The following is a 24489-nucleotide window of genomic DNA, read 5'->3' as shown; positions in this document are numbered from 1 at the left end:
ATCAGGCATTATTAACTGACTGCAGGGATTATTGCTCCACATAAATAGTCCTTAAAGGACTTCTGCAAAATAGCTGGTTTCTAACCAGAAATTTTCAACTCCATTTGCATCAATAGGAATTCTGCCACTGACTCCAGCAGAAGCCAATGAACTGGAACTCCTTGTGTAGGAGCAGTGGTCTAAATTTTTACTGCTATAACTGTTAGGAGTGCTTTTCAAGCTATTACAGGTTTTGTTTGTTTGTTTGTTTGCTGTTGGTTTTGGTGGGGGGGGTGGGTGGTAGAAGACACATCAAGACTTTCTTGTAATAATTACAGAGAAAAAAAATGATTATTCAGAAGTCTACTGGTTCTAGCTTATTTGAGGTATCTTTTCCCTTGGGTATGTAATCATTTTTCCTTTCTTTAGGTGGCTCTTTCTTTTTGAATGATTAAAAGGAAAATAGGAAAAAAGATGCACCAAAACACATGCAAAAACCACTCCAAGTTATCCACGCTTTTAAGCTGATGATGATAGATGACTATAACTTGACAAAAACAGTTGTGGTCAATGGCTCAATGTTCAGCTGGAGACCAGTAGCGAGTGGGGATCGGGGATGGGACCGGTCATGTTTAACATCTTCGTTGCTGACATGGACAGTGGGATTGAGTGCGCCCTCAGCAAGTTTGCCAATGACACTAAGCTGTGTGGTTCGGTTGATACCCTGGAGGGAAGGAATGCCATCCAGAGGGACCTCGACACGCTTGTGAGGTGGGCTGATGCCAACCTCATGAAGTTTAACCATGCCAAGTGCAAGGTCCTACACCTGGGTCGGAGCAATCCCAGGCACAGCTACAGGTTGGGCAGAGAAGAGATTCAGAGCAGCCCTGTGGAGAAGGACTTCGGGGTGTTGCTCGATGAGCAAATGAACATGAGCCAGCTTCAGTGTGCGCCTGCAGCCCAGAAAGCCAACCGTATCCTGGGCTGCATCAAAAGGAGCGTGACCATCAGGTTGAAGGAGGTGATCCTGCCCCTCTACTCTGCTCTCGTGAGACCTCACCTGGAGTATTGTGTGCAGTTCTGGCGTCCTTAACATAAAAAGGACATGGAACTGTTGGAACAAGTCCAGAGGGGGGCCATGAGGATGATCAGGGGACTGGAGCACCTCCTGTATGAAGACAGGCTGAGAAAGTTGGGGCTGTTCAGCCTGGAGAAGAGAAGGCTGCGTGGAGACCTCATAGCAGCCTTCCAGTATCTGAAGGGGGTCTGTAAGAATGCTGGGGAGGGACTCCTCATTAAGGACTGTAGTGATAGGAGAAGGGGTAACGGGTTCAAACTTAAACAGGGGAAGTTTAGATTGGATATAAGGAAGAAGTTCTTTACTGTAAGAGTGGTGAGGCACTGGAATGGGTTGCCCAGGGAGGTTGCGAATGCTCCATCCCTGGCAGTGTTCAAGACCAGGTTGGACAGAGCCTTTGGTGGCATGGTTTAATGTGAGGTGTCCCTGCCCATGGCAGGGGGGGTTGGAACTAGATGATCTTAAGGTCCTTTCCAACCCTAACTGTTCTATGATCCTATGATTCTATAATGACAAGGTAGTCATTATCATCTTTCTTACACCATTATGCTATCCCATATATTGAAGATGGTAGCTGTAATAATTACACAAGAAAGAAAGGACTGAATTCACTAATCCTTTACGTCATTAAATTTAAATAAATAAAATGGACAATTTTTTTTTCTTTTTCTCAAACTACCTTTACATTTCTGCAAAACAGGTTCATATTCTCTCAAAAAGTAAAATCGCAACAGAGAATTTCAAATTTCTGGCATGACAGTTATCACTGACTCACATATCCCCAAATTCTTTCAAAGCCAGTAAAATATATGTTTCCATATGGTTACAGATTAGTACTAGTTTTAATTATAAAGAAAAAAGTCTTCGAAAAAGTAGGAAAAGGAAAACTTACTTCTATTCTGTTTATTGAAAATTTCTTGTATTATAATTTCCTTCACCGTTTCACACACAAGCCTTTCTTCTGTCTCTGCATTGACTTTCACTAGAATATTGTGATGGACTGAAAACCATTTCTCTAATTTTGGCCAGGTATCTAGAAAGCCTGAAATTCTACAAAAATCACATTAATGTATAAAATTAAAATCTAACTAATGGAAAGAAAATATTTTACTAAAACAATAAACAAAAGAAAAAGCAGATCCTCTATTTTAACACTAAACCAAATCCAGGCAATATTTTTGCAAAATAACACTCCATCCACATCAGCCCATTCATTTTCAACATAGGAAAAAAAAAGAAGAGCAGTTATATGATCCATGACAGATGTCAGATATACGTATGCATAGATACATACATATACGTACGCGTATACATATGGTTCCTGCAATATATATGTGAAAAAAAACCCTCTCCTTTGAATAATACCCTGGAAAAACAAAACACCTGAATTCTTATCTTCTAGGATTATTTATATTGTGCTAAAAATGAATGTACTCTTTAGGCTTCATATTAGAGAAATTCCTAAGCAAATTCTTAACATTATGCACGCCAGTACTATCATATGAGATTCCGATTAATTACATGCCTAAACATTTGGCTGAAGCAACTTCTTTGTACTTTGTATAACACACCTGTGTAGCACCTTGTCTCTGCTGAAGTCAATCTTCTCCTCCAGGATTACAGAATCTGGATTTTGATTTTTGTTCTCCTGTTCAGTCTGAGATAGCTTTGATTTATCTGCTGTGTAGAAAACAGCACATATGAGCATATATTGAAAAAAGCAATTATGCAGGTACTTCTTTGCACCAAGTAAGGTAATTATCAAAATAAAAATTTCAGTGTTCCATGATGCTAGATTTCTGCATGCAAAAACTAGGTACCATTTTCCTAAAAGAAAGGAAAAGTCAGAGAAAATGATAGAAATATAAAATTGAGCGTGAAAGGACCTGAAGACAGTGTCTTGCCTCTTCCTCTGTTTAAACGCATAGCCAATCATAGACTCATAGAACGGTTAGGGTTGGAGAAGACATTTAAGATCATCTAACATTTCCAGATATATTCTTTCAGTCATAGAAATCTCCAGTTGTAGAGGGGGAACATTCCGGCAGGTGGACTATTTTAGGCTTATCTATTATAACAGTTAGAAGGTATTTTGCTGGTCTAATCTGAATTATCCTTGAAGTAACTACTCCTGTTCACATCAGTGGGCAGCTATTTCACTGCATTGGAAGACAAAGTATTCTCTCACTCTCTAAGTCTTTCCAAAATTTTAAAAAAGCCTTTCATTGATTAGAAATAAGCCCTTTTTCATGGATTTCTGTTTTTTTTTTAATGGATCTTTTGACTCTTTCTATAACCACATTACATTTTATGAAATCAATTCTGTTTGGATTTCTGAGATTATATCGTTTATTATCACATTTTCAAAGTGTTTTGGCAACACAAGGTCTAACAAGAATTTCAGACGTCCATACATTCATCTTCACTGCATTGTTAGTAAAAGCTAACAATGATTTTACCTCATCCTCACTCCTACCTATTGATAAAAGCTAAAGGTAATGATGCTTTAATTCAACCTATGTGCCATGTAAGCCCTGGAGTGAAAGCAGTGGAGAGGAATCTCCTCATAATTTGGACAATTCATGAAAATAACCTATGTTTTGCCAAGGTGAGTAAGCACAATTAAAAATGTGTGGTCTCGAAGTGAAACATCATTCAAAAAGCTTTTGATGTTTTTGCTTTTGCAGTCAAAATTGTCAGCTTTTGGTTGTTCACTGAATAATTGAAGACAATGCAAAGGCAGTAATCAATAGCGAATTAACGCTGGCACATTCGTTTGTTTATCATTTTCTTCATCCCTTTCCAAATGCATCTCCTGGAAAAAAAATACTTGCAAATGGAGAAGAAAGATGTCAAGAAAGCTAAACAATTTTTGATTTCATAATTTTTAGAGAAAAAGACAGATACTGTTATAATTGAGTATTTTAATTAAAATATGCAGTTTGCTGTTATGTTGCAAGTACTTACAATTTAGATATTTCAGTACTATAAACATCTTTACTTTCCTTTTACAACCACCAAAATCTGCTTGTCATTTTACCTTGGTAAAAGTAGTTGGAAACTTACACTTCAAGTTAGCCACACGTTCCAGTACTACTGTGTCTGAAATATCCAATAACACAGAAATATCAAATGCAGGTGAGGTAGCAGGAGGCTTGTTAGGGGCTCTAGGATCTGCAACAAGTGAGAGCTTTACAGAGTTTGCATCTTCTGCTTCTGGATCAATGCCAGTGTAGGCTTTTTCAAATAGCTTTGCCTGATTAACTGTCATCGGAAAACCATCCACAATCCACCCCTTCTCTGGTGGTATTTGTCTAAAAATAAATGAAGTTTCAGATTCATACAGTGAATTGATAGCATAATAGTAACACCTAAGGAAGTGCTTGCCCTAGCAGTCTCATTCTGAATTCAGTATATTAAATATCCTGTTGAATAGAGAATATGACACACATCATTAAATCCTGAACTGTAGAGCAATGGATTCTAGATCTGAAAAATAACATTAAGCCTAACTAAAAGTGAAAAAAAGCTTTCAAAACCACTCTCTACACAGACTATGATCAGAGGTGTAATTACATTATTTTGTACTACACAGTACATTTGTACTGAAGTAGCAAACAGAAAAAATCTATTTCATAATTTTAAAATATACTAATGGGAGTAATATAACTGAAATGATATTCATGTGGGAATTTAAGTGCTAACTGCACATCTAGGTAGTTGAGACAATTTTCTGCCAAACAAGAGTAGACAAAGATAAGTAACATATCTGCTAAAGTATGAATGTTTGAACTACTCATTTCACAAAACCTAAAAAAAAAATAAATACTAGCACATGCTGAATAGCTTCCAGCTAATAAATGAAATAAAGACATTTATATTCACATTAGTTATATTTAATGACTATGTGATAGTGATGTATATTTTCACTTACCTTCAGTAGCATGCAATAATGTCTGCAATATTTAGGGCCATACTCTACTTCTAGCATTCTACTACTAGCATAAAATGAACACTAACCACTAATTAGCTCCACTTCCAAATTAGAAGACTCCGGCATTAAAAAAAAAACTTAAAAAATATAAATATCTGAATCTAGAATACAAGCTGGATAACTAAGTTCTAAATAACTGAAAATAAGCTGTACAGTTTCATACTTAATGGCCTCCAATAGGATGTCAATTAGTAATTCATCAGGAATACTTTCTCCTTTCTTCAACAATTTCTGTGACGCAGCGCCAAGCTGGGCACGTACAGATAGCTGTGGAAGAGTGCAGTATAAGATTAATCTGCTCAGAATGTTCACAACAGTCACTATTAAAAAGAGTATAATTCTAATTTATAGATCACATACTATTTATTTAAATTAATTGCATTACTAGTTTATATTTAACTTTTATTATTATCTCTTAAGGATAAGTAGTTTCAAATGATGCAAAAAAGACCCAGTTTAAGCGCAATCTCCAAATGATTTCCGTCATTACACTCATGAAAATGCCAGGCAGAAACAAGGTTGAGAAACAAAGAATATAAAGGCCAAGAAACAACAAGTTAGGTGTCCTGGTTCTTAGCTTATTCTGATTTTCATATACTGTAATTCCACTGACGGTTTCATACAGCGGCATTAATTCCACAGGGATTCCATTATATCTGAGCTTCTGAAGTGTTTTCCAAGAAGCAATTAAGTCAAAGATACCATTGTAGAATTCAGTATTTTTCAACATAAAGAAAAGAAACCTTGCCATGGGATGAATGACCTATTGGCTTGGCAGCAGCAAGATAAGAAACACATTTTTACTACCTCAGAAATGGCATAATACCATATCTTACATAAATACAAGCTTTAACAAGAAGACATAGAACTTTAACAATACATACAACTCTAAACAATATGCAAAGGAATAATTTTTCATAATAAACTCTTTTCATATTTCAAATAGAAAATAATTGCAGTGAGGTCAACAAATTAATTCAGAATGATAAAAGGATGTCACCATTTCAGTAATTTAGCCACTTTAACTAATGCATCTTTAGAAAGTAGAAGCTAAAATTAGATTACAAACCTTTGATAGGTTATCTTGACTGTTATCTGATTTAATTTCTTGCCAAGATGGATCCTTTCTGACAGGAAAATTGCCTGAAATATGTACATTGTAAAGTTTGAAAATTCTATTAATGTATAGATGATTGAAGTATATGCCTCATTATTATTCTTTGAAAAATATCAATACAGAAGGTATATATAATAGCTAGAATCACAAGGTCATTGAATAATTCTGGTTGAAAGCAACTTCTGGAAGTCACCTAGTTTGAGTTCAACTTTCTGCAGAATGTGGCACCAGTTATGAGGTCAGAGCAGGCTGCTCAATAGTTTACCCAGTGGGATCTTGAACACCTCCAAGGATGGAGACTACACTACCTCTCCAGGCACTTTGTTACAATGCTGGATAGTTCTCATGAGGGAAAAGCCTTTTCTTATGCCCAGTCAGGAGGGCAACATGATGGGATTTTACGGGTCCCTCCACATCAAAAGGAAATCTAGCAAAAATGTGTGCCTGTTGAGACATGCAAAAGACTGAGTTATCCCAAGCCCCTGAGACTAACAGAGAAGTCTGCAGCAAGAAAGATTTACCATTGGTAGAGGAGGATCAGCTTAAGGAACATTTACATAAACTGGAAATACACAAGTCCATGGGACCTCATGGCATATACCCACAGATGCTGAGGGCTGATGTCATTGCTATGCCACTCTTAATAATCTGTGCAAGGTCATGGTAACTGGGGGACACTCCTAGGACGAGAAGAGTGTAGCTGCCTTTCACTCTTCAAAGCAAGAAGGGGGCATTGGAAACACAGAAGCCAGTCAGCACCATCTCAGTCCCTAGGAACTGATGGAGCAAACAAGCATGCAAACATTTTCAAGTACTGTAATGACAAGGGGATGACTGGGAATTGTCAGTATGGCTTTAGCAAGGGGAAACCATGCCTGACAACCTGACAGTGTTCTACAGTGAGGTGACAGGCTCAGTGGTTGATGAGAAGATGTTTACGTTTACTTTTGACACTGTCTTCCTTCACATCCTCATAGATAAACTGATGAAATATGGACAATGTAAGTGGACAGTGAGATGGACTCAAAACTGGCTGAACTGCCAGACTCCAGGGGTTGTGAGCAGCAGCGTGAAGCGCAGCTGACAGTGATCAGTGGTGTGTGATACACTAGTGTAGCCCAAGTGTGGATTGTAAGACGAATATAGTTTATCATCTTCATTACCAACCTGCACAACTGAGACAGTCAACCCTCAGCAAACTGGAGGGAGCAGTCAATATACCAGATTGCTGTGCTGCCCTTCAAAGGGACCTTGATGGGCTGGAGAAAAGGGCTGACAGAAATTTCATGAAGTTCATCAAAGGGAAATGCAAAGTCCTGCCTCTGGTGAGGAACCTCCCCTGCCTTCAGTACCAGCTGGTTGTCAACTCTCTTGAAATCGGTTTTGCAGAGAAGGGCCTGGAGGCCCTGGAGGAGAATAAGTTGACCATGAACCAGCAACATGCCCTTGCAGTAAAGAAGGTGAACAGCATCAGACTGAAGCTGATCAATGTCTCTGGACCTCATAGTGACTCTGACATCAATAAATATCCTCAGTCTCTGTTTCTGAATGTTGGCATTTCCTGCTTTGCTATTGTCCTTGTCACCTAGCTCACTTTCTTTCATGGAGCAGCCTGCATTTGCTGCTCCCAAACACTAGGAATGTGTGGAAACAGGAAATTCATAACAGAAACTACTGTGAAAACTGAGAATTCATGGGTAGTACCTCAAATGTACAAGAGAAAGGGGAATTGTCATTTAAATCTAGTAAGATTACATGTACCTATACATATATAAGTAAAATATACACCCACCTTCGGTTCCATTGATAGATATTTCTGTTTCAAGATTCTTTAATACATCCAGTGGTGGCAAGTTCTTCTCGACATTGATCAGTTATGAAACAAAACGGATTAGAAAGGAAACTACATATCACAGGAAAAACAAGCCTGTTAATTCAAGCTGACTCTCGAAGTCTTTTAAGGCAAAACTTAGAGTTAAGTTTGAAATTTATCAAAAAAAATTTAAACATGCTTTTTCCCTTACATACTTCATGCTCATCTCCCTGTAGGAGCCAAAACCAAAATCAACGAAGTTGCTTACCTCATTTTCTTCCCCAGATCTCTCTGCCTCTTGCGGAATCATATTTTCTTCATTTTTCATTTCATTTTTAAGAAAAGCTTGGATGGCCTCTTGAACCAAAACATCCACAGATAGTACCTGAATATTGCAAACTAATACACAAAAAAGAGGGATTTTAAGGCAAATAAAGACTAAAATTTAGATAACAAAGAATTATAGGAATAACAAACAAAAGAACAAATAAACAGAACAAACCCACTCTACCTTTTTCAATAAACTTTACACAGGTAGTTTTTCCACTAAAAGGTTTTCCCAAAATACATCCCTTGATAGGAAATGGAGGAAATGCAGATGAAGAAATGGGTTTTGGAGGATAGAAAATCTCCATTAGTCTATGAAGCACATGACCCAACATGTTATTATTAAGAGGAGGTTTGGTTTCACTGTTCTCTTCATCTGGGCACCATTCCCCTGTCATACTCTGTGTCAAACGACAAATCACCAAATAATTTGTTAATATTCCTTGTCTTTCATCTTTCTAGATATATGTATTTATACACAAACTGGATACATACAATAACCAAATCTGAATACTACCAAGTAATAAAATATTTTTTTAGAATAGACACTTGTTAAAAACGTTAATTATGTCATAATCATTAGGCATTCATTGATATTCACTAGTACAGAGAATGAATCAATAGCAGATTTTTGGAACAGAAGGTCAGTATCTTAATATTCAGCACTCTAAAAATGGGTAACATTGTTGTCCAGTATTACACATCTTTGAAAATTTGTATGGATAAAGACTTCAAATAAATGTATTTGCCTAACACACAAAATAGAGCGAAAACAGACAAACAAATAACAACAACAAAAAAAAAAAACACACACCCCCCTCAAAAAAAAACAACCAAACAAACAAAAAAACCCAAACCCCAACCAACCAACCAAAAACTAACAGTCAACAATCCAAACCAAACAAGCCAACGTATAATTCAAACAATTATGAGGGAAGGAAACATTGGGTAGAAACTTCCTGTTCAGCTACTCTGAGACCAATATAAATTTATCAGTACTACGCGTTACCAGCATACAGCTTAATGAGGTTTTGCTAGTAAAAATACTCTTGCTGACAATCTCATTGGAAGAAATATGAGATTGAAAGGGTGTAGTCAAAAGAAGTGAACACAGAATTGTACTTTTTGCTATTAGTCACTCTAATATATACTCTACCACTACCGGATCTTATAGCTGTAGGAAAGTTCTGATGTCCAACTTCTGGTACAAAAAGCTAAAAGAGAATATTTTAGTATGCAGGGTAGTTCTAGTGCTGTATTAATTATTGTTTGGTTGCAGGATACTAAAAAACTGTTTCAAAGATACATGGACTAATAATATTACCAAATAGATTCTGGCTTGCCACCTCATTTAGGGTGCAAAATAAAGGGTTGTTACACAGTCAACTATTTCAGCAAGAGAAACTCCAAGTGGGAAAAATAACGGAGAAAAAAAGAATTTCACAATAAAAGTGGCTGAATGCAGAAAGTCTGTGGAATCTTTACCCTTGGAAATACTTGAAAGCTGACCAGACATGGTTTTGGGCAACTTTATCTGACTCAGAAGTTGGCCCTGCTTTGAGGAAAGAGGTTATACTAAATGACCTCCACATCCCTTTAAACCTCAACAATTATATCATTCTAAAATTAAATATTTAATCACCATTAACAGAAGCAACTGGTTTCAAAGTTCTGCTGAAATACAATGTTTTGAATCCATGTTCCAGGTAGAATATGCAACCTTTTCCTGAACTTACTTGCATGTATGATACATTTTCACAGCACACATTCTACTAACAGAACTTGATCAGTGTCAACTTTGAATATACGTGCATTAGATAGAATAACACAATGTAACTTATTATCACTCTAAATGAAAATATCTCCTATTTTTAATCAGTAAAACCAAATTAAAAAAAAAATAATCTTGAGTTGCACAATAACCCCTCTCTAATCAATCTCAGAAAACATCCTTAGAATCATAGAATCATAGAATAGTTAGGGTTGGAAAGGACCTTAAGATCATCTAGTTCCAATCCCCCTGCCATGGGCAAGGACACCTCACGCTAACCCATATCACCAAGGCCTCGTCCAACCTGGTCTTGAACACTGCCAGGGATGGAGCATTCACAACCTCCCTGGGCAACCCATTCCAGTGCCTCACCACCCTAACAGGAAAGAATTTCTTCCTTATATCAAATCTAAATGTCCTCTGTTTAAGTTTGAACCCTTCACCCCTTGTCCTGTCACTACAGTCCCTAGTGAAGAGTCCCTCCCCAGCATCCTTACAGGCCCCCTCCAGATACTGGAAGGCTGCTATGAGGTCTCCACGCAGCCTTCTCTTCTCCAGGCTGAACAGCCCCAACTTTCTCAGCCTGTCTTCATACAGGAGGTGCTCCAGTGCCCTGATCATCCTCATGGCCTCCTCTGGACTTGTTCCAACACTTCCATGTCCTTTTTATGTTGAGGACACCAGAACTGCACACAATACTCCAGGTGAGGTCTCACGAGAGCAGAGTAGAGGGGCAGGATCACCTCCTTCGACCTGCTGGTCACGCTCCTCTTGATGCAGCCCAGGATACGGTTGGCTTTCTGGGCTGTAAGCACACACTGAAGCTGGCTCATGTTCATTTTCTCATCAACCAACACCCCCAAGTCCTTCTCTGCAGGGCTGCTCTGAATCTTTTCTCTGCCCAACCTGTAGCTGTGCCTGGGATTGCTCTGACCCAGGTGTAGGACCTTGCACTTGTCATGGTTAAACTTCATAAGGTTGGCATCAGCCCACCTCACAAGCGTGTCAAGGTCCCTCTGGATGGCATTCCCTCCCTCCAGCGTATCAACCGAACCACAGAGCTTGGTGTCATCGGCAAACTTGCTGAGGGTGCACTCAATCCCACTGTCCATGTCAGCGACAAAGATGTTAAACAAGACCAGACCCATCACTGACTTTCTCAGAGAACATGGACCTAACTGAACCCATCATCTCCCGCTTTGACATTCTTCTTAATATGTAATTGAAATAACATGCTTAAAAAACCCAAATTGTTGTCCTATCTGAACCATTCTTCCTTAAAAAATAAGTAAAGATGGATCTGTTGTTTTAAACTCTAGGAGGAAAAATTAATTCCAAATTAAATGGGCTCCCCATTTAATGTACTCACCTTTCCGATTTCTTGCCCTTTTAAGCAGAAGTTTGTACCTTTCTTGAGCTAAATTAGCTTACTTCTCAGAAACACATTTTCAGGTATCTAGGTGAAAGTTAAGTAACTCCTGGTCAACACTCTTGAGTGAAACCAGAAATTACTTGATATTTTGAGCAGTGCCTACTGTTAGGTTTATTTTGGGTGATTCCTTTAACTTATGAAGTGATTAGCTGAATCTGATGATGTAGAAGTTTCCCAATATTTTCAATCTAATGTGGAATGTGCAGTGGACTGATAGCACTGTATCATGTTCTTGTATTTTATTAAATGTATCTGACACTTTTAGTCAGTATTCCTAATGTAAACTTAATATTCTTGAGAGATGCAGAATTGCCTTTGCTGAGCTTTTTTTCTCAAGGTTTAAGGAAATCAGCATAAACTTCCAGAATGCCCTGCCAACATGCTTTTATCTAGAATCAATTGAAGGTATGTATTAGTAATCTACTTAAGTTTTTAGAAGACACAAATACAAGTTGGTGCCAAAAATTTTACAAGTCATATGATACCAGCTCTTCAGGAATACTGATTCAGAAAGGCATAAGACTAACAGCAAATGGGAAAAAACTAAGTATGTGGATGTACAGTTGAAACAGCCTGGTACTGAAAAAGAGACTTTAAATGCGTCATTAAATGTTTGTGATCTCCAGTGCTTTACATCTAAAGAAGACTATTACGGTGTAATATAAACAACAGCATGATGGGAAAGCTCTCCAGTTTCCTGCCTGTCTGTCCCATATGTCCTCCCCGTTGGCCTTATATGTATGCATTTTTCACCTAAAGAAAGTGATCATTAAATCTACTACGAGTTGATAAAGTCTGAACAAAGACCTTATAAATAGACACCAGAATAGCAGATAATAAGTTATAATAGCAGACAATCAGAAAAAATGTATATTAAGATTGATACCAAAGTAAATTGAGCTGGCAGACATTCATCACAGCAACTTGCAATGAACATTTATACTCACGTCAAAAGAATGTACCAATTGGTTCAGGATGTGGATAAAAGCACATGCATATTGTAGTTATAAGTTCCCCAAAAGTCAAACATGGGTTATGTGCCATGATTTGGCCATATTCTAGTTAAATTTTTTTAGTTAAACTTTTTTACTTGAAAAAAATGAATATGTAGCAGGATTTTCTTTCCCCCCCCCCCCCCCAAAAAGAAAAGTACCATTAATGTAATTCAGAAAAAAATTGTACAATACATTTAAACAGGAAAACATTAATACTTCATCTGTAACTTGTGAAATTATATTAAAGTATCATAAAGCTGAAGTTTTAAGGCTCCCCAAAAAATAGTTACTTGTATTCTAATGGAAGGTTAAGAAAAATGCCAGTGACTTTCAATAATTTTCACTAATGCTACCATTTTAAAACAAATGCTTATCTCAAACTAATAAATCTTATTAGAAGGCTTTCACTCAAAATTGCTGAAATTAAGTCTATCAAGTTAATATATTGGTCCTACGAGCTCAAGAGGGAAAACCAAACAATGTTATGTACAAGAATGAAATCATAACAGTGTTTTAAAATTGTACCAGTTCTCCACTGCTATTAACATAAAATATAGCCATATATTTCATATAGAACCTCAGGCAATGAAAAGAAAATGCATGTTGAAATCTGATATTTGAAACTTGTAGAAGAACATAATGAAACCACAACAAAATATTTATGATTATGAAAAATCAAAGTGTATTTTCTTCCATTTTATCTTATCAGCTTGATGTACCTTGTATTCACTATAATCTTTTTCATCTAAAAGATTCAATTTATTCAGATGTAAAAGTTCTTCTGGGTGTGGTTCACTCGGCAAAGGCTGAATTGAAGCTTGTTCATATATCGGTTTTCCTTTAAAAAAAAGTTCCTTCCAATCAAGCATCAGCTTTAATGGAATTCTGCTGCAGAAGAAATAAATTTAAAGAAAGAAAAAGAATGAATTCCAAAACAAAAATTAAAGGGGTTAGATATTTGAGAATAGTGAACTCGATTTTACAAGAATCACAATGACAAAACATGCATATGCTAAAGTAGATATCATTTGTAATGATTTCTATAATTATTACAGCTTTACATAAGTTGTTGGTTACTTATATGACAGCCATAGGCACTTGTAGGCGTCAATATTTCACAAATGTGTCATCACACAGTATTTGGCTGCCAGAGCTGTGTAATAACAGTTTTGCTATAGCTATTTTTCCCTACTCCAAAATATTTTTTGCTTTTGTGGGATAAAGCTTCCTCTCATCAAAAAAACAATAGATTTTTTTTTCTGGAACCTAAAATTAATTCAGCATTACAAAAGTAAGCTGAATTTTTCTTTTAGAAAGGGAAAATATTTATATCAAACAAGACAAACTACATATGGTAGCAAGCTAAATGTATACTTAAATTTAACATGTAGTCAAAATTAAAGTTTCTATTACTTGTTGGGATTACATCAATCTACTTCAAGTATCTCTATATATTGTGCACCACTCAGTACAAGCAAATGTGACACTAGCTTATACTGGAACCATGATTGTGTCAGACAAGGAAAGAATCAAATCATCACTAAACTGTGTTTAGGATGACTATTTTATCATGAACTCACTGGGCCTAAATTTATACAATTTCCATAAAACATTATCATATATATTTCACATGGTTACAGCTTTATTATTTTTACATACAATTCCATTAAAAGACAATGAAGATTTTGGCATACCTTCTAATACTATAAGCCTTACCCCACAGTCTAATCACTGAATACTGATGAAAGAACAAGAGCAACAAGGCCCCACTCTAGTTTTCAAAACACTCCTACAGCACCAGCACTTGGACACTACTGCATTTTTAGGACCTTTTCAGACTCCGTGCTATTAGGGCATATCAGAAGAGGGAATCATAGCATGTAGAACTCTGAAGCCTAACACCTATGCTGTTATTTTTTGCTCACAGCTACTATACTCACTTGTTTGTCAGAAGACGATACTCTCCTACTTGTGTTGACAAATCAATGATTTGGTTGACAACTTCCCAACATATAGAATAATGCTTTTTATAATGTGCCTGAGCTCTTTCAGCAGCAATTTTCTCATGATGTTCTCTTTCTTTAATAATTTGTTCTTCATAATCGATTTTTTCTTGTTTTGCAAGAGCCTAGAATTTTTTTTTAAAGAGTAAATTTGAGACTACAAAGTAAATTCTTTCGCAATGAAAAGATTAAGAACACAGTTAGTGCTTAAGGGGCAGGGGAAAATGAAATGATACTGTCTATTCCTCCTAAGAAACAACTATGTATATATACTGGTAAAGGCTTACTTCCACTGAAACCCACAATGGAATACTCATTGAGAAAACATGACAAGCAATTTAGCTTAAAAGATTCTGATCTGCAAATAATTTGATATTATTGATGCTGATCAATCTTTGAGAAAGACTTCTGGTATTGGTAGAAAATTATCAATAGTTCCCGTGACAGTGTGTTCCTTTATGCCAAAAGCATACTTAAGAAAGTTGTTGTAATCAACAGCTGCAGCTGCTGATAATTTAGGATGCCAGCTGTGCTGGAGAATTTGGAGCTGCTAATTGTTTCTTGCACGAACAAACCTTCAAAACAAACCTTCAGGAATAAACCTGGTGATTTCTATTATCACATTATCGTCTCCTATGAGTGTAGCACTTTGCAGTTTGTCACAGTTTATGAGTCCTTTTAGTTTATTAATTAACTCCAAGTTGAGTTTCCAAGGTAGAAATTAGCACTCATGAGTGAAAGTTCTCCAGCATTTCTCAAAAATTGATGTTAACAGATTACATCTACAGGAAATGAAAAACATGATTCTTTGAACATGGTCTTATGTCACTGTCTTGTCATTTTGCCTCTGCAAGACTGTACCTTTTATAACTCAGCATACATAGATGTTTTCCTACAAAGTTAAAATGAGCTTGGAAGAAAAGATCAAAATCAGACTTTAAGTTTTCCAGCTTTATCCCTTAATTAACTTAGCTGTAACTCTGAACCTATATAAAAGAATATATTCCTGTCCCTAAAAAAGTCCTAAATTCTAACAGCTGACAATACAAATCCCATTTTATAAAAGGAAAGCTCTGTAACAGCCCTGCAGCAATTCAGGAAGTAAGTAATCTTTTACCTCTTCTCTGTCAAGAGCTTCCTGGAATTCTTTCAGTCGTCTTTCTTTATACTTTTTTTCCCTAAAAATCCTGTTTTGCCTTAACACCTCTTTTTCATGTCGAACATGCATGAGTTCAACAGCAATCCTCCGCTCCTGCTGAGTTTGTCTCAATAGTCTGTAAATTAGTTGCTCCTCCCGATAAGCCTTCTAAAATATAAAAAATAATAGTATTAAGCACAGCTTATAAACTATTTCCTAGACAACTCATCAGTTGCTCATAGAGAATATGGAGTAATATAACAGCATTTACCTTCTCCTTTTATATATAAATGCAAAACAACATATCTAAGTCATATATTTGTAAACTATGTGAGAACTGTAGAACCGTAGAAGTGAATTCTATATGTCTTAACTGAGATAGCAAAAAATACATTTATTCATATTTGCTTCAGTACCTAAAGATATGTCCTTTCTTCAAATCAATTAACTTATCCTTGCTCTTTGCCAGTCCGTGTTGTACTCTGCTGGATCCTTGATCAGTCTGTTCTTCTACGAAATTTTCCCTGCTTTCTTGGGATTTGGGTAATTATGCTCTCCATTTTCCTCCATTCAGAAAAGTGGGATATGAGGAAGCATTCAGAGCAGAAGAAAACACAAGACTTCCTGGTAACAGTTTCAGTGTTCTCACTGGGACACGAATAGAATCCTCTATTTGGTACTATAAGAAAATCATTCTGAACCATTGCATGAAGCATAGTCAGTATGCACAGACACTTTGAAGGCTGTGGACTGTAACTTCTCACAGTACTTGTCAAAACATAATAGTATCTTCTCACTACTACACTTCTTTAAACTGCTCTTGGTATCTAAACTAATGCTTCACCTAACCTAATGTTTTGCCTCATTATTTTCACAGTCCAGAACTCCTTCTGACTTCTAAGCTTGCCTTTCAAGCTCCATTGCCAAATATCACTCCTACAGCAGTATTTTAGAGGATATTTTTATTCACAGGACACTTATTTCAGATGTAGTAAAAATGCTATGATATGTATTCAAATTTAAGAACCTAAATTGGAAACTGATCTGAAGATTTCAAACTCATTTTCTTACGACCAGAAGAACAGGTAAAGCCAGTTAGTAATACTATGAAAGCCAAACCAAAGTAAAGTATCATTTCTGCTTTCTTTTAATCTGGTTTATTTTCCATTAGCTGTCTGTGACAGAGAAGGCAGAACACGTTACATAAATTCACCTGTAAATGAAAAATCAAACTAAATTACATATTATTATACTACTTATGAAAGGGCTCTACAAAGAGGTCTAGATCTGTGCTACTCATGCAATTAGGACATCTGCAATAGATTTCTAACACAAAGCTGTACAACATGGCTATTTTAATAATAACTACAATAACTACAACTTTCTAATTAATTTAGTTCTTTAATGTTGATGTTAGCGAGAAGCCAATATTTTTCAAACAAAACTCTTTCCATATTTTTAAGTTCCTTCCCCTTTATAATTGCTGGAAATAAACTACACTCAGATTAAATACTGGTGACTTGAAAAGCCTAAGCTTTGCATTTCCCTTTCAAAGCACTAAATCTCAGGACACTGCATGATATTTTTAATGGCAAAGATGCAGTCCCATAATGCTTCAACTGCATGCAGTGAATTTTGTGAATTAGATCCCATTTTGGAAGTTTTTTGCTTTGTACTCTATCTGTAGTGCTTGTACACTGCTTTTCTATGCATACAATTATCATCATGCATTCAACTGAAATAGAAAACAATGTAATAATAAGAACTTTATATGTACTTTATATTTTCATATTCATCCTATGTGTCATTTGATACAGCTCATGTGATAAAATTTCCCAGTAGCACTGCCTACTGAAGAGTTGTCCAATTTGTCTCTCACATTCATGAAGTCAAGGCAATAAAAGTAGACATGATGCCCTTTCCTGCCTCAGTTTTATCTACTGTTTCTTTGGGCTTAGTATTTCATGAAGATTTCAATGAAGATAAGAGAATGTATAGACTTTGCTTCCCATTAGGAATAAATCATTTTCATTGTTTTCTTTAGCTGCCACTGCTTATCCTCAGGCATGGATTGGTAATGCAGTAAGTGCTCCACCAGAGGAAAATGGATCTTCAAATCTTAATTCACAAGGAACTGATGTACTCACCCTAACACAGTGGTAATTTGACATACCCAAACAATTAACTGTATGGTGCAAATAGCTGGCTTAGTAAGAAATCAAAGCACCTCCTCTAGTAGCATGTGCTCTATAAAGGAAACAGTTCCTTTAGAACACTTCAGAACAGCCAAAAGAGACCTTTTCTTTGTTAACTTAACAGTGGAGAACATCAGTATTCTACACAATCAAACATTTTGATATTCTGCATAGGCCTAAAAAGAGGTAGCCAGAGATTTCTGATGAACAAAAACATATGAAAAGGCAATTAACTCAGAGCTACACTGTGGACAAATTAGGATTCAGAATACCAAACTCACAGTTTCAAAAAGGGTGCTTATTGAAGCATTGGTAGCTATCTTTCATACACACAGTAATGGACAATGTACTAGAACCTAAGGCTGAAAAGTTTTGAAACTCCTGGAGATGCTAGGACACAAAATAAAAATTGTAGTACAATTTTTTGACCTAACATTTTGATGTAACATGTAAATATCAACTTTTTTACAGAGGATTGTGAAGTGCCTGAAGAAATCGTAAATACACACTTTTTTTTTAGTTTACCTACTCAAGACAACAGTGTCATCCAGTGGCCAAACATTTATGCATTTACGTTTCTTGTTGCTCATACATAATGACTACATCAGGTTTTTCTATTTTTCTGTTTCCTTGTTTAATTGATGTTCAAATGAAACGATTTTGTCCTATGATGTAGTCATAAAATTTATGACCAAAACTTATAGTTTAGCATATATAAATCTATTTGGTTGACAAGCGATAATCTAGTAGCAATTCCTTTCCCCTCCCATTTCCATCTTCTCAATTTATTGTTGACAGTAACTTCTTATGACAACTTTTTAAAATCAGAGAGGTAAAATCTGAGAGCACTAAATAAAATGAGTACTTAGAAAAACATTTTGTTGAAATGGTAGGGATCTAAGACTCAATTGGGATGAAGCCATGTTACTGTCAAACACTTTCAACTCCTGCCTATGAAAATCTGACTGGCATCCCCCTGTGCTCCACACAGAGGACTGTCATGTGATTGTAAAGTATTTTTTCTCACAGGCTTGTAGTGTGCCAAACCTCAAGAACTTGAAAAAGACTCTTTTAGTAGAGGTTTACATGTACGGACACAAAACACATTAAAGCACTCTGAAGAGACAAAATTTGACTCTAAACGATCTTGTGCATGTGTTCATGTTTTATGCAGTATAGATCACAATCTGACCCTAATGTTTTGAAGAAAGCTACATTTCAGTCTGAAAATGCTTTCTGACTTGATATCTAATGTAGGGAGAAAGTAATTTTCACTATTTTGTATATTTATTTATTAAAGAAAATATCTATTCTATGATTCTATTCTATGATTCTATAAAAAGTTATTTTGTACTTGCTTTAAAGCCTCACTGGAGACAGTCTGATTGGCAGCACATTGCAACAATTCCTCCATTCAAACTGACAAGGCTTGTACTACAACCGCAGGGGAACCACCTGTCTGACCTCAACAGCACTGACTGACTTTGCTGGCTTAAAGCTGCTCTATTTATCAAATGCCTCAGTGATTGCTGCTGGACACAGGGCCATCAGCTGATAGCCATGACTATCAGAACCACTAGTCCAGGCTGCTGATGTCCTGCTGGGACTGCAACAGCTGATAGCAGTCAAAGAGCCAGTTTTGGGACTACAGTGATTTCATATACCTGGGTTGCAAAATTTCTTCATGGCCCACATGAATGTCAACAAGAACATGATAAAGATGTTGTTGAATAGATGGACTCTTGGTTCAAGCCAATACAGATGTTTTTCACAGAGTATTAGTTTGGTGGCTTTCTATGATGGGGCTATGGAACTGATGGACAGAGGTAGAGCAGTTGACTTTTTCTACCTGGACTTGGGCAAAGCATTCGACACTGTCCCGCATAACATCCTTGTCTCTAAATTGGAGAGACATCAGTTTGATAGGTGGACCACTCAGTGGATAAAGAACTGGCTGGATGGCTGCACACAAAGAGTTGTGGTCAATGGCTCAATGTCTGGCTGGAGACCAGTAATGAGTGGTGACCCTCAGGGATCAGTGTTGGAACCAGCCTTGTTCAACATCTTTGTCGCTGACATGGACAGTGGGATTGAGTGTGCCCTCAGCAAGTTTGCCGATGACACCAAGCTGTGTGGTTCCGTTGACACGCTGGAGGGAGGGAATGCCATCCAGAGGGACCTTGACATGCTTGTGAGGTGGGCTGATGCCAAGCTCATGAAGTTTAACCATGCCAAGTGCAAAGTCCCACACCTGGGTCGGAGCAATCCCAGGCACAGCTACAGGTTGGGCAGAGAAGAGATTCAGAGCAGCCCTGTGGAGAAGGACTTGGGGGTGTTGCTCGATGAGCAAATGAACATGAGCCAGCTTCAGTGTGCGCCTGCAGCCCAGAAAGCCAACCATATCCTGGGCTGCAGCAAAAGGAGCATGGCCAGCAGGTCGAAGGAAGTGATCCTGCCCCTCTACTCTGCTCTCGTGAGACCTCACCTGGGGTATTGTGTGGAGTTTTGGTGTCCTCAACATAAAAAGGACATGGAAGTGTTGGAACAAGTCCAGAGGAGGCCACGAGGATGATCAGGGCACTGGAGCACCTCCTGTATGAAGACAGGCTGAGAAAGTTGGGGCTGTTCAGCCTGGAGAAGAGAAGGCTGCGTGGAGACCTCATAGCAGCCCTCCAGTATGGGAAGGGGGCCTATAAGGATGCTGGGGAGGGACTCTTCACTAGGGACTGTAGTGACAGGACAAGGGGTGAAGGGTTAAAACTTAAACAGGGGAAGTTCAGGTTAGATATAAGGAAGAAATTCTTTACTGCGAGGGTGGTGAGGTACTGGTATGGGTTGCTCCATCCCTGGCAGTGCTCAAGTCCAGGCTGGACAGAGCCTTGAGTGTCATGGTTTAATGTGAGGTGTCCTTGCCCATGGCAGGGGGATTGGAACTAGATGGTCTTAAGGTCTTTTCCAACCGTAACTATTCTATGATTCTATATAGGTCCAGGATAAATATTGAGAAGATGCCTACACCAATAAATTTAATTTTTTCTTAACATCACCATAACATCTCCAGACATTAGATTCCAATGTTTATATATATATATATATATATATGTAATTTCATAGTTTTCCTTTTCAGATATGCCACACATCTGAAATGCTCTTACTGGGAAACAACAGTGGAGATATATTCTGATTTCAGCATATATGACCTAAGCTAAGGACCCATAATGCAATACTAAGATAAAAGACACTAGAAATCACAGAACCCAGTAAGTTACAAGGTTCTGTTTTGATATGACCATTATGAGAAAGAAGGTCTGTGAAGTCAGTAGTCTAAAAGCTGCTTTTTGAATGAGTGTCTGAGGAGGAATCTGAAAAGCCTTGTGCTTTATGGGACAGTGTTTAAATGAAATAACCTGCAACGCACCTTTTAGACACAACACAGGCATCCTCCAGAGATGTATCTTCTATTTCATAAGCCATCTATCCTGGCTTAAGCCCAGCCATAACTCAGAACCACACAGCCACTTTCTCCCCCACTCCCTTTTCTTCCCCCCCCCCCCCCCCCCCCGCCCCCAGAGAGATGAGGAGGAGAATTGAAAGAATGTAAGTCCCACGGGTTGAGATAAGAGCAATCCAGTAACAAAGGTATAACACGAACAACTGCTGCTACCACCAATAATAATAATGATAAGGGAAATAACAAAGGAAGAGAATACAACCGCTCACCACCCACCGACTGGATACCCAGCCTGACTGAGCAGTGATCTCACCCTTCTGGGTAACTGCCCCAAGTTTATATAGTGGGCACGATGTGCTGTGGTATGGAACACCTCTTTGGTTAGTTTGGGTCAGGTGTTCTTTCTCTGCTTCTTCCCAGCTTTCCCTCCTCCCTGGCAGAGCATGAGACTCGGAAAGTCCTTGGTCAGAGTAGCAGCAACTAAAAACACTGGTGTTGCCAGTGCTGTTCCAAGGCCAAAGTCAAAACCACAATGCTGCACCAGCTACTAAGAAGGAGAAAAAATGACTGCTACTGCTGAACCCAGGACAACATCAAAAAACAAAGATCTGATCTGCAGCATGTTTTGCTTCTTCATATTCCATAGAACTAACATTTCAGAATTCATCCAGTCCCGATCAAATTTTCGTATTTGTAAATACAGGTTTCCAACCAAGGAATGAGACATTTTTGTTGCTTTTTAAGAAGTATCTTCTTCAGAACCACTATACATTTTGATAATTTGAAGGTCAACTTGGTGGGGGAAGGAATAAGAGGTAGGTCTTGAACTGATTTTTAATAATCTTAGCTCTACTGCCTTCATTTGATCCTTTATGATTTATAAGGATGAAGTATGACATAAAGATGGTGAGAAAGAATGGACAACCGTCCACATTTTTCAAGGAAAAACAGTGGCACAGAAGTTATTTCCAGAGCTAAGCATACACACCTCCCTTTATTGCATACAAATCTATTAACCTCCAAAAATACCATTCTTCTATGCTTGTAAGCAAATCTTTAAATTAGTAATTGTGCATGGGTTATATACTTCAACATACATTTTCTCACCTCTTCAGCTTCATGTGCTATTAATTGGTCCATTAACATTTTTCGCCGCCTCTTTTCTCGTTGTTCTCTAGAAAATGCATCTTCCTCTAAACGTTTTTTAATTTTCCTTATATAGTCATCATCTGAATAAACACTTAATAGCTCAGTTGCTGTCTGTTCTGTAGTTTCTGGAGTTGTTTCTTCCAACTTCTGTGTTTGCAATGATTCTTCTATATCACTGATTGAAAAGATTAAAAAGATTACTGACTTTATAGGAATTATGGCTCTTAGAGGTGTTTTCATTCAGATCCCTGTATAATTACGTGGAAGTCTGACAAATGCACAACAGCACTCTGTGGGCATTGTGGTTACTTTTTGCTGCTCTTGTGCCCCACAATGACCACTAAGTCTGGAGGAGGGCTCCAGCCAACACTGACTTGAGCCAACTGTCAATTAGTTCATTTGCTAATATGAAGTCATATTCTATAGAAACAGGAAATTATGATGGCTCACAGAATATCAGAGAAATATGGGTTACTTTTTAAGATGTTCATATGCTTTGGGTGCAGTTTTGCAGTTATTAGTCACATTTTGTTTACACACAGAAGTATCCACAGCAGTATGCATGAGTGCCACCTCTTCTGAGTATGTTATGCATGTCACTAAAGATGACAGAATGACTAAATTATTCACAAATAATTCAAGACACAGATAAGTCTAAGGAGAAAGGTTACTTCTACTTTCTCTGGTTTATATTACTGTGTACGTACATCCACAACCATTCTTGTCTCTTTGCAAATATAACTGACCTTACAGACTCAGTGACTGGAATGAACAGAGAAGAGAAGCGCTTTGTGTCCTTTGTTGCTATATACATGGTAAAAAGGAGAGAAGGAAGTTTGAGCCATCCCTACTACAACTAAAAGTAAAGTAAAAACTGTGGTGGTGCTGGAGCTGGAGTATTTAGAGTGCTAGTGGAAAATCACAGTTAAAACTAAACAAGATATCACATTTTCCTCAAATAGATGTCTACATAGATAGTAGGCACCTGAGGTAGGATCCTGATTAATCTTAACAATCTAATATTCAATTATTTACCTGTCAGTGATTTGGCTGTGTAGTGTATAGGCAATAGATTTCTCAAACTTACTAATCTCCTTATATGCGTCCTGAAATAACAAAAAAAAAAATGTTTTTTTTTTTCTCTTCACAAAACACAAAGGTTTAGTAGACTAAGGATTTACAAATTATTTTTTGTCATTTTAGTCCAGTGGAAATGTTTACACTGAAAATATTTTTAGCATCAGATAGATGAAGAAAAAAACAAGACTATTTCCCTTTCCTACGTTTAATTTCCCTCCTGCCTGCCCTTTTCACAGCCATGTCCACTACCCAGAAAATCCCAAGATTTTGCAGCTGTTCATTTTGCAAGATAATTCTGATTTTGCATAGGACTCCAGCAATTTATATAATTCCTACCATTCAGGGACTTGAAACAAGATATTCTAGCTATGATCTGCTTTAGATTTAGTAGCCTGAATTTATCCCTGATAGTCACTCAAGCAACTATGTTGCTTTTGTACACTCTACATCTAAATGCACCATTGTGCAGCTGTAAAAACTGGTAATATTTGCATTCCTGATGACAACCGAATCCATGAACTATAAGATTACTATCTAAGTAATCTCCAGCACCAGATAATACAGATTTTTTTTTTTTTTTTTTATCGCTGCACTGCCATCATCACTTGGTCTTTGACTACTGTCTATTTCAGCTGTTACTAACATTTTTGATAGAGCAGACAGTGTTATAGTGTGTGTTACAGAAGAGTTCATACATTATGTGCAAACCGTCATGCACAAATGAGAAGGTAACAGTAGTCCTTTTATTTCACATATTCTACTCAGTAAACTAAAAGCTGTCAGCAATTATATTAGTTTCTACCTATGGCATTTATTCAATAAGAACTTTCACTTACATAAAAGCTAATTTTTCCAAGTAACAAATGCAGAATTATTCTAATATTTAGCCAAATTTCCACTGGTTGAATCTACTTCACCATTTTAACATTGTATTGTCTGCTTTTAGAGAGTGCAAGTACAATATTTT

The 24489-nt window shown here is 37.2% G+C and overlaps 1 protein-coding gene across 11 annotated transcripts in view; it reads right to left on the bottom strand.

The window, feature by feature from the left end:
- SPEF2 (sperm flagellar 2) overlaps positions 1-24489 on the bottom strand; it is an 87179-nt gene that overhangs the window by 51231 nt on the left and 11459 nt on the right. For 7 of the 11 annotated variants that reach the window (XR_009963657.1, XM_062612919.1, XM_062612924.1 and 4 more), the window contains exons 6-18: positions 23478-23548; positions 22401-22617; positions 15627-15815; positions 14447-14634; positions 13226-13394; positions 8493-8709; positions 8250-8380; positions 7961-8027; positions 6121-6194; positions 5215-5318; positions 4124-4371; positions 2629-2737; positions 1950-2107 (exon numbers count right to left, since the gene is read on the bottom strand). Coding sequence is in view for 10 of the 11 variants with exons in the window: in XM_062612919.1 (XP_062468903.1) it covers positions 1950-2107; positions 2629-2737; positions 4124-4371; positions 5215-5318; positions 6121-6194; positions 7961-8027; positions 8250-8380; positions 8493-8709; positions 13226-13394; positions 14447-14634; positions 15627-15815; positions 22401-22617; positions 23478-23548 (1942 nt within the window). In the remaining variant the exon portion in view is untranslated. Of the gene's footprint in view, positions 1-1949; positions 2108-2628; positions 2738-4097; positions 4372-5214; positions 5319-6120; positions 6195-7960; positions 8028-8249; positions 8381-8492; positions 8710-13225; positions 13395-14446; positions 14635-15626; positions 15816-22400; positions 22618-23477; positions 23549-24489 lie in introns of those variants that run through there. The other 4 variants (XM_062612922.1, XM_062612920.1, XM_062612921.1 and 1 more) reach the window with 4 other exon arrangements.

This window comes from Pezoporus occidentalis, unplaced genomic scaffold (assembly GCF_034315485.1).
Source record: "Pezoporus occidentalis ecotype Australia unplaced genomic scaffold, CSIRO_AGI_Poc_V1 ctg162, whole genome shotgun sequence".
NCBI lineage: Eukaryota > Metazoa > Chordata > Aves > Psittaciformes > Psittacidae > Pezoporus > Pezoporus occidentalis.
The sequence above is the reverse complement of the archived record's forward strand: the minus strand, read 5'-3'. Positions and strand labels throughout refer to the sequence as shown.